This window comes from Periophthalmus magnuspinnatus, chromosome 17 (genome assembly GCF_009829125.3).
Source record: "Periophthalmus magnuspinnatus isolate fPerMag1 chromosome 17, fPerMag1.2.pri, whole genome shotgun sequence".
NCBI classification, from domain to species: domain Eukaryota; kingdom Metazoa; phylum Chordata; class Actinopteri; order Gobiiformes; family Gobiidae; genus Periophthalmus; species Periophthalmus magnuspinnatus.
The window spans coordinates 16,689,053-16,703,073 of record NC_047142.1 but is presented as its reverse complement, the minus strand read 5'-3'; the positions used below and the strand labels follow the sequence as shown (position 1 = coordinate 16,703,073).

General features: G+C 38.6%; 1 protein-coding gene across 4 annotated transcripts in view; it reads left to right on the top strand.

Annotated features, from left to right (window-relative positions):
- Nucleotides 1–14,021, top strand: part of ptprma (protein tyrosine phosphatase receptor type Ma) — a 337,914-nt gene that overhangs the window by 225,442 nt on the left and 98,451 nt on the right. For 3 of the 4 annotated variants that reach the window (XM_055228666.1, XM_055228667.1, XM_055228669.1), the window contains exon 16: nt 2,335–2,364. The exons of the other annotated variant lie outside the window; for it this stretch is intronic. In XM_055228666.1, the coding sequence (XP_055084641.1) occupies nt 2,335–2,364 (30 nt within the window). The remainder of the gene's footprint in view (nt 1–2,334; nt 2,365–14,021) is intronic. 4 annotated transcript variants of the gene reach the window in all.

Below are 14,021 nucleotides of genomic sequence, written 5' to 3'. Positions count from 1 at the left end.
TCATTTTATTAACTAATGGGTAATACATGTAGGGTTAAACCATTTTTTCTATCATTCACCTTGTTGTCCTACCAGTAAAGCTGAAATTCAAATAAAAACTTGAATTTGTCACAGAAAAATATAATATACTAACTGCATACACATAGAAACCTGATGTATATTCCTCCCTATTGTTTTGAAGTCATAATTGAAGGTGCAGATGATGCTATAGTTTGAAGTGCGTAGTTGTATTGATATAACCATTCGCCTCATGTTTATTTTTGACAGTAGAACATCACATGCCTGCTTCCCTGATGGGTAGTTCATATGTCTGTGGGCGGGTGTGAAAAATCCGCCATACAATTCAATTAGGCCTAATCAAAGGCAACGGAGACGCCTTCACTGGTCGGCTCATGGTGTAATTTGCGGTTTCCATCGGGGAGTTGTGTAGTTGTGTTTAGACATTCGTAGCGTTCATCAAGCCTCCACCTCCGAGGTCACATACAATTAATCTTATCGGTATAAAATTATGTGTTCATGGAAAAACAGAAGCAGGGTCATGTGGAGTGGATGTGAAGTGTCTAAACATGATGTAGTCGTCTGAGTCTCTTTTGCTGTTCAAGGAGGAGAGGGGATTTCAACATGGTAGTTTACTCCTGCTTTAGTCCTCCTACCTGGTTTAGACTTGGTTTAGACCTGATTTAGATCTGGTTTACACTTGATATAGGTCCATTTTAGACTTGGTTTAGAACTGGTTTAAACCCAATTTCAAACCTGATTTAGAACCAGTTTAGAATTGGTTTACATGTCTTTTTACCCAGTTTGGACCTGGTTATGTCTTTGGCCTGGTTTAGGACTGGGTATCTTAGACTTGATTAAGAACTGGTTAAAACGTGGCTTAGATTCATTTTACACCTGGTTTAGAATTGGTCTACCTGTTGTTGTTTTTTTGTGTTTTTTTTACCTGATTTGGACCTGGGCTCATTTTTATACCTGGTGTAAAAGTGAATTTGACCTGATTTACACGTGAATTCAACCTGGTTTAGACCTAGTTTAGACCTTGCTTAAACCTGGTTCTGATCTGGTTTAGACCTGGTTTAGAGCTGGTTCAGATCTGGTTTAGACCTTGCTTAGACCTGGTTCAGATCTGGTTTAGACCTGGTTAAATTCTTTATATTTGTAGCTGAAAGGTCATTTTCTATCATATTTGTTTACGGGGCAAGCTAGTCCTGGTTTAGAAGCATTTTTAGACCTGGTTTGGAACTGGTTATGTCCTGTTTTTTTCCGGGATTGAATTATTACATTTTATTTCTGACTGAAAGGCCATTTACAAGACGCAAGTTCTGGTTTAAACAAATTCTTAGACCTGGTTTGGACCTGGTTCTGTCATTGTTTCTAACCAATTGTTTATGTCCTGGTTAAATCCTGGTTTATACCTGGTTTTGTCCTGCATTAGATTATTTATATTTTCCGATCCTGTCTATTTACAAGGGGCAAGTTAGATCTAACAGATTTTTAGATAGATTTGATTTATTTATTTAGAACAGGTTTAGAACTAGTTATGCTCTGATTTAGCTTGGGTTTCATCCTGATTTTTTCTGTATGTAATTATTTGTATTTTGGGGTGAAAGGCCATTTTTATCCTGTTTATGTTAAGGGGAAAGTTGGACCTTGTTTAGACCTGGTTTAGACCGATTTTTAGACCCAGTGTACAACTGGTTTACAACTGGTATAGACCTGGTTTAGATCTCGTTTGCAACTGTTTATGTCCTGGTTTCATCTTCAATTAGACTATTTCTGAGTGAAATGCTATTTCTATTGATTTACAAGGGGCAAGTTCTGGACATATTTTTAGACCTGGTTTAGGACTGGTTATGTCCTGGTTTTGTCTTGGTTTAGTCCTGGTTTTGTCCTGGATTGCAGTATTTACAGTCCTCTCCGGCCATTTTCTATCCCTCAATATTACAAAGGGTAAGCTAGTCATGGTTTAGACCTGTTGTAGATCTGGGAATTGCAAACTCCTTTAGCATACCTGTTTCTGGTTTAGTCCAGACCCTAGTTAGACCCTAGTTTATTCTCTATATAACTGTGCCTATGTATTCTGTTTGACCACACATTTCCTAAGGTGATTGTCGTGTCTCTGTATATCAGTGAAGTCAGTGTTGTACTGGCCTTGACATGCCTCCACCTCTGCCCTCACACCAGTGTTATGCCACCATATCTGAGTTTGTTCATTTCGACTCTTCGTTTCTCAGACATTAATATATTTTTACTTTTTTCTTTCCTTTTCATTCCATCCCCCTCCCTCCCTCCTTCCCTCCTCCCCTCCCTCCCTCCTCCACCTCCACTGGGCAGGAGAACCTATCACTCCTACACATACTACCTGTAAGTAACCACTTTGTGTACTGTCAGTGCCATGCTTCTGTCACCCACACACCCATGCATGCCAGTGTCATCCTGCTCCTATAGTTACCAAAGATAGGTAGCTATGTAAATCTATGTACATCTGTGTAGAGACGGGTAATCCCTTATTCCAATGGCGTTTGGACATTGGCACGGCTACGGCAGCATTTAGCTACACCTCAAACAGCAAAAAAAAAAAAAATCTGACTTTGAAACCAATTGGCAATGTTAATATTGATTTGAGCTATTTTAAGACAAGATGCTTATCTCTAATATAAGAGCCTTTGGAAAGTGTAGTGTTGCAACGCATATTTCAAGAAAAACTAGAGAATAGAAATAAGTACTCCAAAATCAAGATAAGTAAATATTAGAAAACAGATTTAAATTTAAATTAAATACCTATGTCAACCTATGTCACCCATGCTCCCACACGGCAATTTTCCATAAATATACAAAAGTGTACACAGCGGCGTCACAAACCTAATGTGATGTGCAGTAGTTTTGTTGGCGGGATGCACGCTGATTGTGATGGCGCTCTGAAGAGGGAGCACGGGGAGCAAAGTTAATACATTGTTTTGGGCGAATATATCATTTTCAAAACCTTTATCTAATTATGTTATGTGTTAGCAGAAGTAAAATACCCGTCTTTAATAGTTTTGACTAGTTTTAATATATTTACAATATACACTAATATTGAGGCAAGTTAGTGACTTTATTAAAGGTGCACTGTGTATTTTTTCTGGTGGCCGGTCCGTCACCTGCTTGTTTCACCATATGGCACTAAACATGTATAACTCCATGAAGGCCAGCAGGTGACATTACCCGGCCAAGTTACAGGTCAGATCTGTGGAGAGTCAAGCCCATGCACAGTAGGGATGCATGTTTTCCAAGGTATTTTTTTTTAGAAAGAAATGCAAGAGAGCTACATTAATGTCGTATAGTGTAACATCTAGACAAAGCAATAAAATTTCCATGAAGACAAGCAGGTACCTTCCACTAGAAATGTTAGAGTGCACCTTTAAAACACATAATTGTGAATTTGAGTGGGATTTTTTTTTTTTTTTTTTACTATTTTATATACAAAAGATCTTGTTACACTAATAGATAATTTTATTTGTCAAGTCAAATCTGTAGTGCTTAAAGATAACACATTCTTAAGTTAAGCTGACTTTAAGAATATGTGTTTTAAGTTGATTTGACTAAAAAATCTAGATTATCACAATGTCAGAATTTGACTTGATCAACGAAAGCTATGCAAATTAACCATTATTTTTGCATTGTAGGCCTTGGTTTCGAATGTTACCTTATTTGTCAGTGGATTCTGTCAAGAAAATGGTATTTGAGATAGGGAAACAAAATAAGATCTATAAGACCTATCGTTGAAGGTCCAAACAAAAAACAAATATTGAAACTACTCAAACAAGACTAGGTTTTATATTTTTGCAGTGTGTTATGACTCGGGATTCCTTAAGGACCTCATTCATCAAATGATCAACTAAACTGCCTTAATGAAGGACATGTCGGCCATGTTTAATACCAAAAATCAATGGGAAAAACTGATGCATTTTTACTGAGTGTGAATATTTCATTGGCCTCGTGTGATTTTCTCTCTGTCGACTGGTCAAAGCTAGACCGATGTTTTGGAGTGTTCATCACGATGCATCTGAGCTACTGCCATGCCTAGAAACTGCAATTTGCAAATCCAAAACCGGTTTAACATTTAGCGCACGTGCTAGGTGAGAGCAGAATTACGCCATTTTTTACTCAGTTGGTTTGATAAAGGAACTTACAAAGAGACTTCTTATCAATATGTATTTTCAGCAAACCACTAACTTTTACATTTACAATTCTACTATAAATATTGTTGTATATATCAGTGCAATATTTATCACACATGTTTTTTCATAACACCATAAGCTATCATTTTAATTTTAAATTTCATAAACTTGATCAATCTTTGTCCTACACTCACCTGAATGATTATTAGGAACACCATACTAATACGGTGTTTGACCCCCTTTTGCCTTCAGAACTGCCTTAATTCTACGTGGCATTGATTCAACAAGGTGCTGATTCATTCTTTAGAAATGTTGGCCCATATTGATAGGAGCATCTTGCAGTTGATGGAGATTTGTGGGATGCACATCCAGGGCACGAAGCTCCCGTTCCACCACATCCCAAAGATGCTCTATCGGGTTGAGATCTGGTGACTGTGGGGGTCATTGTAGTACAGTGAACTCATTGTCATGTTCAAGAAACCAATTTGAAATGATTGGAGCTTTATGACATGGTGCATTATCCTGCTGGAAGTAGCCATCAGAGGATGGGTACATGGTGGTCATGAAGGGATGGACATGGTCAGAAACAATGTTCAGTTAGCCCGTGGCATTTAAACGATGCCCAATTGGCACTAAGGGACCTAAAGTGTGCCAAGAAAACATCCCCCACACCATTACACCACCACCACCAGCCTGCACAGTGGTAACAAGGCATGATGGATCCATGTTCTCATTCTGTTTATGCCAAATTCTGACTCTACCATTTGAATGTCTCAACAGAAATCGAGACTCATCAGACCAGGCAACATTTTTCCAGTCTTCCACTGTCCAATTTTGGTGAGCTCGTGCAAATTGTAGCCTCTTTTTCCTATTTGTAGTGGAGATGAGTGGTACCCGTGGGGTCTTCTGCTGTTGTAGCCCATCCACCTCAAGGATGTGCGTGTTGTGGCTTCACAAATGCTTTGCTGCATTCCTCGGTTGTAACGAGTGGTTATTTCAGTCAACGTTGCTCTTCTATCAGCTTGAATCACTCGGCCCATTCTTCTCTGACCTCTAGCATCAACAAGGCATTTTCGCCTTTTTCGTTTTTCCCTTTTCACACCATTCTTTGTAAACCCTAGAAATGGTTGTGCGTGAAAATCCCAGTAACTGAGCAGATTGTGAAATACTCAGACCGGCCCATCTGGCACCAACAACCGTGCCACGCTCAAAATTGCTTAAATCACCTTTCTTTCCCATTCTGACATTCAGTTTGGAGTTCAGGAGATTGTCTTGACCAGGACCACACCCCTAAATGCATTGAAGCAACTGCCATGTGATTGGTTGATTAGATAATTGCATTAAGGAGAAATTGAACAGGTGTTTCTAATAATCCTTTAGGTGAGTGTATATGAAGGAGACATGTTGAAATAAAAACTACAGGGGAAGGCACTGGCAACACAGGTTTAAGTGTGATTGTAGTAACTTTTTAGAAACTAAGATTGCAGACTTCATACAATTCTTTTAATGGTCCTATATTACACAAAATTGACTCTCGTAAGCTTTAAGCCATGTTATAATGCCCTTATCTCCTCAAAAAACCTACCTGGAGTTGTGTTTTGTTTCATTCACACATGTTTAACTAATGCTGCCATATTGGGCTGTGTCTACATCTACAAAGCTCAAAATACTCTGTTCCACCTCATCATCAAGTGGTAGTTTGAAGGTTAACAGCGATTTCTAGCCTCTACAAAACACTAGAATAACCATAATTTTTTACTTTTTCAATTGTTCAGTTGGGGTAGCCACAGTGTACAATCTTCTGGTGCAGAGAAGTTGTTTCAATGAGGCTAAATCAATAGCTGTAGCTTCAAAAGGTTTCACTTCCAGGGCTGCAAATTATCCAAGTGATTCTAGTGATGGTAAATGGAGTTTAAACTTCCTGTCACCACTCAATGACATCACAAGGAGGAACAGTGCTTTCTGTCTGAGAGAAGAACACAGCCTACATATGCAGGATTTGTATGTTTAATGTAACTAAAACAGGATTGAGTCATCCATTTAATTGAACATTTGAAGTACAGACCAGTTTTGAAATTTCTAAACTGCAAATTGCTAACAAAGCATGTTTGCGTGGATGGGGCAAACCAGATTGCGTGGAGGAAATGCGCCCAGACACATGCAGACGCCACACAGAAAGGCCCATGAGTCAAACCTGGAACCTTCTTGCTGTGAGACGAGCGTGCTAGCCACCCATCCACCAACTGTGCTGCCAAAGATCCCAGTCTGATTACATGGGCGAAATAGTCTACCTAAATCACTCATAGTCAATGAATTCAAGATTGTACTCTCAAAATGGGTCACTTTGTTTGATCATGGAATAGACTTGATACTCAAAACCAGCATGACGGTGATAATAAAAAACCCAATTTTTAGACAATTGAATGTCATTTTCAGTATTAAATCATAGAACTTTCTTTTATATTCCCATGTGGCCTTATATTTGTGTAATCCCTCAGGTTGGTTCCCCAGTGGTCCATGGGCATGTACTAGTCTAGGTGTTCTTATATTTGTTAATTTCTGTCCTGTGAATTTAGATTTTTTTGTTTTTGTTTTAGTATCAATACCTGCTCAAACGAGTATCTAGTTTTGATGCTAGTTTTAGTGTCAGATTTTCGCTACTTTTGACAACCCAAGCTCTAATGTCAAATCGCTTGCTTTCTTTGACAATTCTTCGATCTGTTGAACATTTTATATACTTATTCTTACTTCATTCCCCGAACATCATCTGCGTTTATGAACCCAGTAACCACGCCCTTTACGACTGATGACTAAATTAATGCTCTCAGTCTTTAAAGGCGCCAGGAAAAAAAACACAATCTCACTTTTGGCCCATATCTTCTGCTCTTTAGGTAATGCCAAGACGCCACTGGGGGTGTTTCGGCATCAGTCACTCGGCTCATTTAGGATGCAGTTACATGTGCGATCAAATATATGCGGTCTTTTAATCAGGTGCCCTACCGTCCGAGGTGCTGGTGGAGGGGGGCAGATCAATTGGAGAAGGGGCAGTTTTGATTGGCTCCTCAGTCCCCAGAGATATGTGGCCATCTATTGAGTCAGGACAGGAATATTGAAATGAGGTGCTATTACCATTTGAGTGACAGAAGTGCAAAGTGTGGCAAGTACCTAAGGCTTATCTGATTAAAAATGGACTAGAGGTGGACTGAACTGTGCCAGGATTATGGGGGAATTAAACCAGGACTGGACTGATGTAAAGAGAGTATGAAACTGAGCTAAAACCAAAACAGGACTTGTAAAACTAAACCAGGACTAAACTAGTGTTAAACCAGGACTAAAATGGGGTAAACCAGAGCTAAACCAGGAAAAAACTCAGGACTACACCAGAACTACACCAGAACTACATCAGGACTAAACTAGAGCTAAACCGGAGTTAAACCAGAACTAAAATGGGGCTGAACCAGGGCTGAACCAGGGCTGAACCAGGGCTGAACCAGGGCTGAACCAGGGCTGAACCAGGGCTAAACCAGGGCTGAACCAGGGCTGAACCAGGGCTGAACCAGGGCTAAACCAGGGCTAAACCAGGGCTAAACCAGGGCTAAACCAGGGCTAAACCAGGGCTAAACCAGGGCTAAACCAGGGCTAAACCAGGGCTAAACCAGGGCTAAACCACGGCTAAACCACGGCTAAACCACGGCTAAACCACGGCTAAACCACGGCTAAACCACGGCTAAACCACGGCTAAACCACGGCTAAACCACGGCTAAACCACGGCTAAACCACGGCTAAACCACGGCTAAACCACGGCTAAACCACGGCTAAACCACGGCTATGCCTAAATAATGGATGAACTAAGGCTTGGTCCTGGTCCAGGACGAAGATTAGCCCTAGACCAGATCTAGGCTAAATTAGGGCTTTAGTATCAGTTAGTATCTGATAGATCGGTAGATATTTTTCTCATTATTACCCCAAATGAATATTTTTAAGCACGAGAACTATTGGAACTGTAATATCATTTTTATTGTCCATCATCCTTTAGGAAATTGCTTTATTTACTTCTCAGTTGTCATTAAAGTGACTTTACACTTGAATAAATAATAAAAATCATGCAGAGCCAAATGAAAACATGTCTTAAAGCAGATCTGTTATGCAAAATAAAGTTTTTCACCATGTTATAGTTGTTTCCCCTTCTCATTTATATGAGAAGTTTGACTTTGAGTCATCCTTATATCCTGTATTCAAGACTTTTTGCTTCAATCAACCCCCATTTTCAATGCAACTGGTACGTTGTATTTACTTCTTTCTCCAATTTCCTTAACAAGTGACAGGAAGTGTAGGATTCGTCATCATTGTGTAGTCATTTTGGTACAATTTTTATTTAAATCCACTAATTGCTAGTGTGAGCCATCATAGGAGGGGCGGACAACTGTGTGACTCTTTGTTGTGATGACGTTTACGGCGACGTCAGCTCCCATTGGGCATTGCAGTTTTCTAAAGCAGAACTCAGCTGACTTTTATTTTTGCTATGTCGTTTTAGATGAATAATGCTTTTTAAAATGTCCAAATTATAACAATGATCCATGGGTGTCATGAGTTATAACTATATACAGGTGCAAGCAAAATAGGTCGTCTTTAACAAAACTGAAGTGGACCTCCTGCCCAAAGGAAGCATGTTCCACCACTGCGCTGAGAGAGTGTTTTTAAACTAGTCCAACATGGAGTAAGACTCACACTAATTGCTACAAGACCTGCACTTTTTTTGGACCTACAGGGCCTGCATTCAGATGAGAGAAGAGAAGAGAGAAAGAGAGGGAGGGGGAGAGAGTGAGAGAGGGATGGAGAGAGTGTGGACATGTCAGCCTCTTGACATCTACAAGTTTAAACAGTTTATTTGCATTTTTCAACATGGGCAGGTTTTACAGTGCAGCAAACAGAATCAAATCTATGAGTTGTAGACATGGACCATTCTTTTATTTGAATTTAAGAAGTTTAAAATGTTACTAGATTTTTATTTTTATTTTTTTTTTTCATTTGTTTTACTTTTTAGGCTTGCAGGAGTTCTGTGACTGACCTTTCTTACCACTTTGTCAAAACCTAATCTCTTCTGATCCCCATTTGTGTTTATTGCACTGCCCTTTCAAAAATGATTATTTTTTTAAAATACATTTTTAGTGGTCTTTTTTTTTAATACCAGATTTTGTGCATTATTTAATGTTTTGTCCTTCAACTTCAAATTATTCAGATTCAAATTATTATTGTCAGATGTTATGACCAGACAGTTACAATTACTCTTACTTGAGTAGTCTCCCTAAACATGTTTTATTCTTACTTTAGTAATTTCCCATACTTTTTTGTACTTCTTCTCAAGTAATATTATTTCAAAGTAACTGTAGTATTTAGTACATATTTCACTCTGATTTTAACATGCTTGCTGTATCATAAATAAATCACAGTGTAATATATGGACAGACTTGAACATTGCATTGTGAGGAACATCAGTGATTAGACTCCACAAACAACTATGGGTGCCCCACTGGGTCAATCAAACCAGCCCTTCCCTGCAGGATGTCAGTCACTGCTAACACTAACTCGAGGCTAATGATTTGTTATTGGTCCGTGAGTCAGCAGATCTGGGTCTTTTCTGGTTCTGATAAGAGCCCCGATGTGCTGCAATGTTTGGGTTTGATGCTCTTGAAGTTTCCTTCCCACTGAAAATATTCTACATACAATGGAGACGTTGTCCTTTATGTTGTATAGAGGTTTTGTAGACGCTGCATATGCCGTAATGAGACCAGCCTAATATGTATGTATCTCAATATCCAAGGTTTCTCAAGTAGTGGTGCAAGAAATGACTCAAGGAAGAATGAAAAAGTATTTTAGAAAACAATTACTCTTTCTTGAGTAACAGTCTGGACAAAACGTTTGATTTATAATTTGAAGTTAATGTCATTAGAAGGACAAAACATTAAATATTGCACAAAATCTGGTATTTTCATAGGATAGACAAAAATTAGATAAACAAAATCATATCTGAAGGAGCGGTGCAAGAAACAGATTTTCAAATCATTTCATGTTGTCAACAAGCTTTTGTCACTTAGTCTGATGAGCAGTGTTGGGCATCTTACTTCAAAAATGTAATTAGGTATAATTACAAGTTACTTCTCCCAAAAAGTAACTGAGTTAGTAACTCAGTTACTTTTTGGGAGAAGTAACTAGTTACTAGGCAAAGTAACTACTCCGCGTTACTTTACTCTGCATTACTTATTATATTAAAACAATAAAAACACAACAGATGTGAACCTTTAACATTTATTTCACTTTAACAGATTGCAATTATATTGCATTTGTTTCCAAGTAAATTATAGAATGTATAAAATAAAAATAAATAAATAAATATAAATATAAATATAAATATATATATATATATATATATATATATATATATATATATATATATATATATATATATATATATATATAATATATATATATATATATATATATAAAACATTTCATTTGAAGTGCAAATAAATCAACATGTCACACAATTTCAGACAACTGAACTTTAAGTATTTTCCTCATTAAAATAAACAATAACAATAAAGTGCTTTCAGTATACTGAAGTTTTCAGTGTACTGAAAAGAATCAAATGTAAACCATGTAAAATAATACAAAACCTTTAACCTTCTCTGGCCACGCACTGTAATTCTCTGTCCAGTATTCAAATATTAATCACCTCTGATCTGAGCCTGTTCCTCTTTGGAGAGAACACAGTCACATTTCTGATCAAAACACAACTCGGACCCAATCAGCTGTCAAAGCACGTGTGGACAGGACATCATTTCCCATCATGCATTAAGCGTTTGTAATCTATGTAGGCGGCCTCAGGCGGTGGAGAGCTGCTGCGCTCGCCTTGCTCAGAAACTTCCCGTTACCGGCGCACAGGTTACGTCAGAGCAAGTCGTGGCATCTTGGACACAAAACTAACCGGCATGTACCACGCACCGATCGACGGCGATCGTATCTGCGCCCGCCTCATCTCAAACGATCCTTTTATCTCACCCGAGCCTACTCTTTCACCAAAGAAACACAACAGCGTTGCAGCTCCTTGGCTGAGAGACTCTGATGAAGAGCAGAGTGAACTGAATTAAAAGTAACGCGCCACATTTTATTGTCAGTAACGGTAACGGCGTTACGACGCTGGGAAGTAAGTAATTAGTTAGATTACTCCGTTACTGAAAAAGTAACGCAGTTAGTAACGGCGTCATAGTTATTCCCAACACTGCTGATGAGTAACACACTTTTATTCGAGTAAGTACTGTTATTTCAGTTAAAATATTAAGTATGAATATAAGTATGCTGCTCAAAAAGTACTCTGAAAAATACCATTTTCCTTAAACAGTTATTCAAATAAATGTAACTGTGTACTATGCGCCTCTGCAAATAACACCTCAGACTTTTTAGTGACAAATTTTTATAAAAATGTTTTGGTTTTCTTAATAGGATCTTTTGAAGAACTGGTTTAAACTTGGAGTCCATTCACACTTGTCCTGATGTAGATTTAGTTTTGTCTTGCTAAAGTTTAGTTTAGTTCTGGGTTTAGTCCCAGTTGGATCTTAATTTTGATCACGACCTTCCACCCCTGGTTCAGACCGCGGCGTTAAAATGGCAGCAAACGCCCCTAGTTGGACACCTTTGCATTTGAGGGCACACACTTGAAATTTGTTGACGTCCATCAAATTTTGTCAAAAGTTCAACTCTGGCATTTTGTCCCTGCGGTGTCGATGGTCAAACACACCACGTCAACGCTTGAAATGTGCCGGATTGGATTAGTCTAGATGGGCTAATCTAGGCAACTACTGGATTAGTCCTGGTTCAGACCTAGTTTATCCCAACTTTTTTTTTTTTCTTCGTCGTATACATTACAATATCATCTATCATTAATTCCTGGTTTGGTTCAGTTCTAGTTTAGTCCTGTTGTAGATCTGGTCTAGGCTGGTTTACCTGGTCCTGATTAAATAATAGTTTTTCTTATTTTCTGATGTTTAAAGTTAGTTTACATCTTGTTTTTTCATAAGACTTCTCGGTTTAGTTCTTGCTTAGTCCCTGGTTTAGTGTCATCATTGGCCCATTGCTATAGCCTTTTAATTGTGGTCAAACTCTTTTCCGGTTTACTTTCTGCCGTTCGGCCCGGCTTAGCCCTGTTTTATCCCTTGTCTGCCCTCGCTTTCATCCTGGTTCTGAGCTAGTTTTGTCGCCGCATGCCCGCAGATAAGTACAACATTTCCTGATGGGATCTTTCCATGTGTGGCGTATTAGGCTAGCTCCCGCGGTGAGTGATAAATGGTGCGTTCGAGGGATCTCACAAACATTCGTAACACTGTAAACTTCCCTCTTCCTCAGCACATCAGAGGCCCATAATACACTCATCTATCATTACATTTTCCCTTCGTACAAATGAGCGCGGAATAGCATGACAATTAATCTTAATCGGACACCCACAGAGCTAGCAAACATCGCCGTATTGCTGCAGCTTTCCTCATTTTGGCATTCGAGTCAGTCTGATACAGTTATAGCTGATCCAACGGCCAGGAAATTGGAAATCCAAAATCTAAAATAAGCAAAAATAATATGATCCAAATTGATACTTCAATTGCAGCAACATACAACACCAAACCAGTCATTTCTCCTGATAATATTTTGTTAAAGACACTCTACCTGATTGTTACTTGTCTAAAAAAAAAAAAAGCCAAACAGAATTGATCAAGTTTAAATATTTTGCAGCGGTCCAAAGTTATTCCTCACTTACCTTACACCAGGGCTGTCCAAACTACAGCCCAGGGGCCAAATGCAGCCCTCAGACTAATTTTTGCTGGCCCTCATTCCTCCTCCTAAACTGGTCAAATTGATCAGGTAGTATTTTTTTACTACAAACTGAAGAGATTCTACCTCTATAACCTGAATAACATCACCTTGCATTGTGGACCTAAAAACAATCTTCCAAGTCTAAAGGTACAATGTCTCTGTCAAACCTGTGTTGAATGCATGATTTGACTCCCTGTATCGACAATAGTCTGTCGTCCTCTGCTTCAAATATGTTTCAGTATGTTTCAGGCCCTTGGTGAAAAAAGTTTGGACACCCTTGCCTTATGCATTCCAAGCATCCCAATAATTCACCGCAACAAGCTAACAAGCGCTTTTCACAACTTTCAAAGGCCCGAGCTGAGTTTTGCCGCTACGTGAAGATAACAACAACTAGCATGCTAACAGGACAATAAAACTCTTTACAATTAGATGCAGACAACACACACTGGACATATGTTTGACCTCAAGAACTTCTTTTACAATATGTCTGTACTTGGGCAAGACTATTTTTGCTACAGGGATTTTAATACAATTTGAATAAGAAAAGCATCAATATACAGCGTTCATTCACTTAATTTTCAAATCAAGTTTATTTAGCCATAAACGGGTAGATAAGGCATTACAGAGGCATTTGCTTTAATAGTGAATGGGTCTTCTGTGAGCAATGCAATCTGGGTATTACTGTAATCTTACAAATATCATTAGAATGCTTTGCTGTTTCATGGCGTGTTTCAACTGACAAATAATCAAAACTGTTACGCGAACCTGCAGTAAACTTTTCATTTTAGGTGTTTTTTGTAAGTTTTTCAGCTGTGTACTAGTTTAAGTGTCTTTATTTTCACTAATTATCCGTATTACAATATGGTCCGGGAAGATTAAACCGCTTTTTTACCCGAATACAAGTAGGCATTTGCATATTCCTCATTTAAGCATTCTTCTCAGTGAGTGAACACAGTGCTGATTCAGTTTTCTTAACGTCGCCCGAGGTCTAACATATCG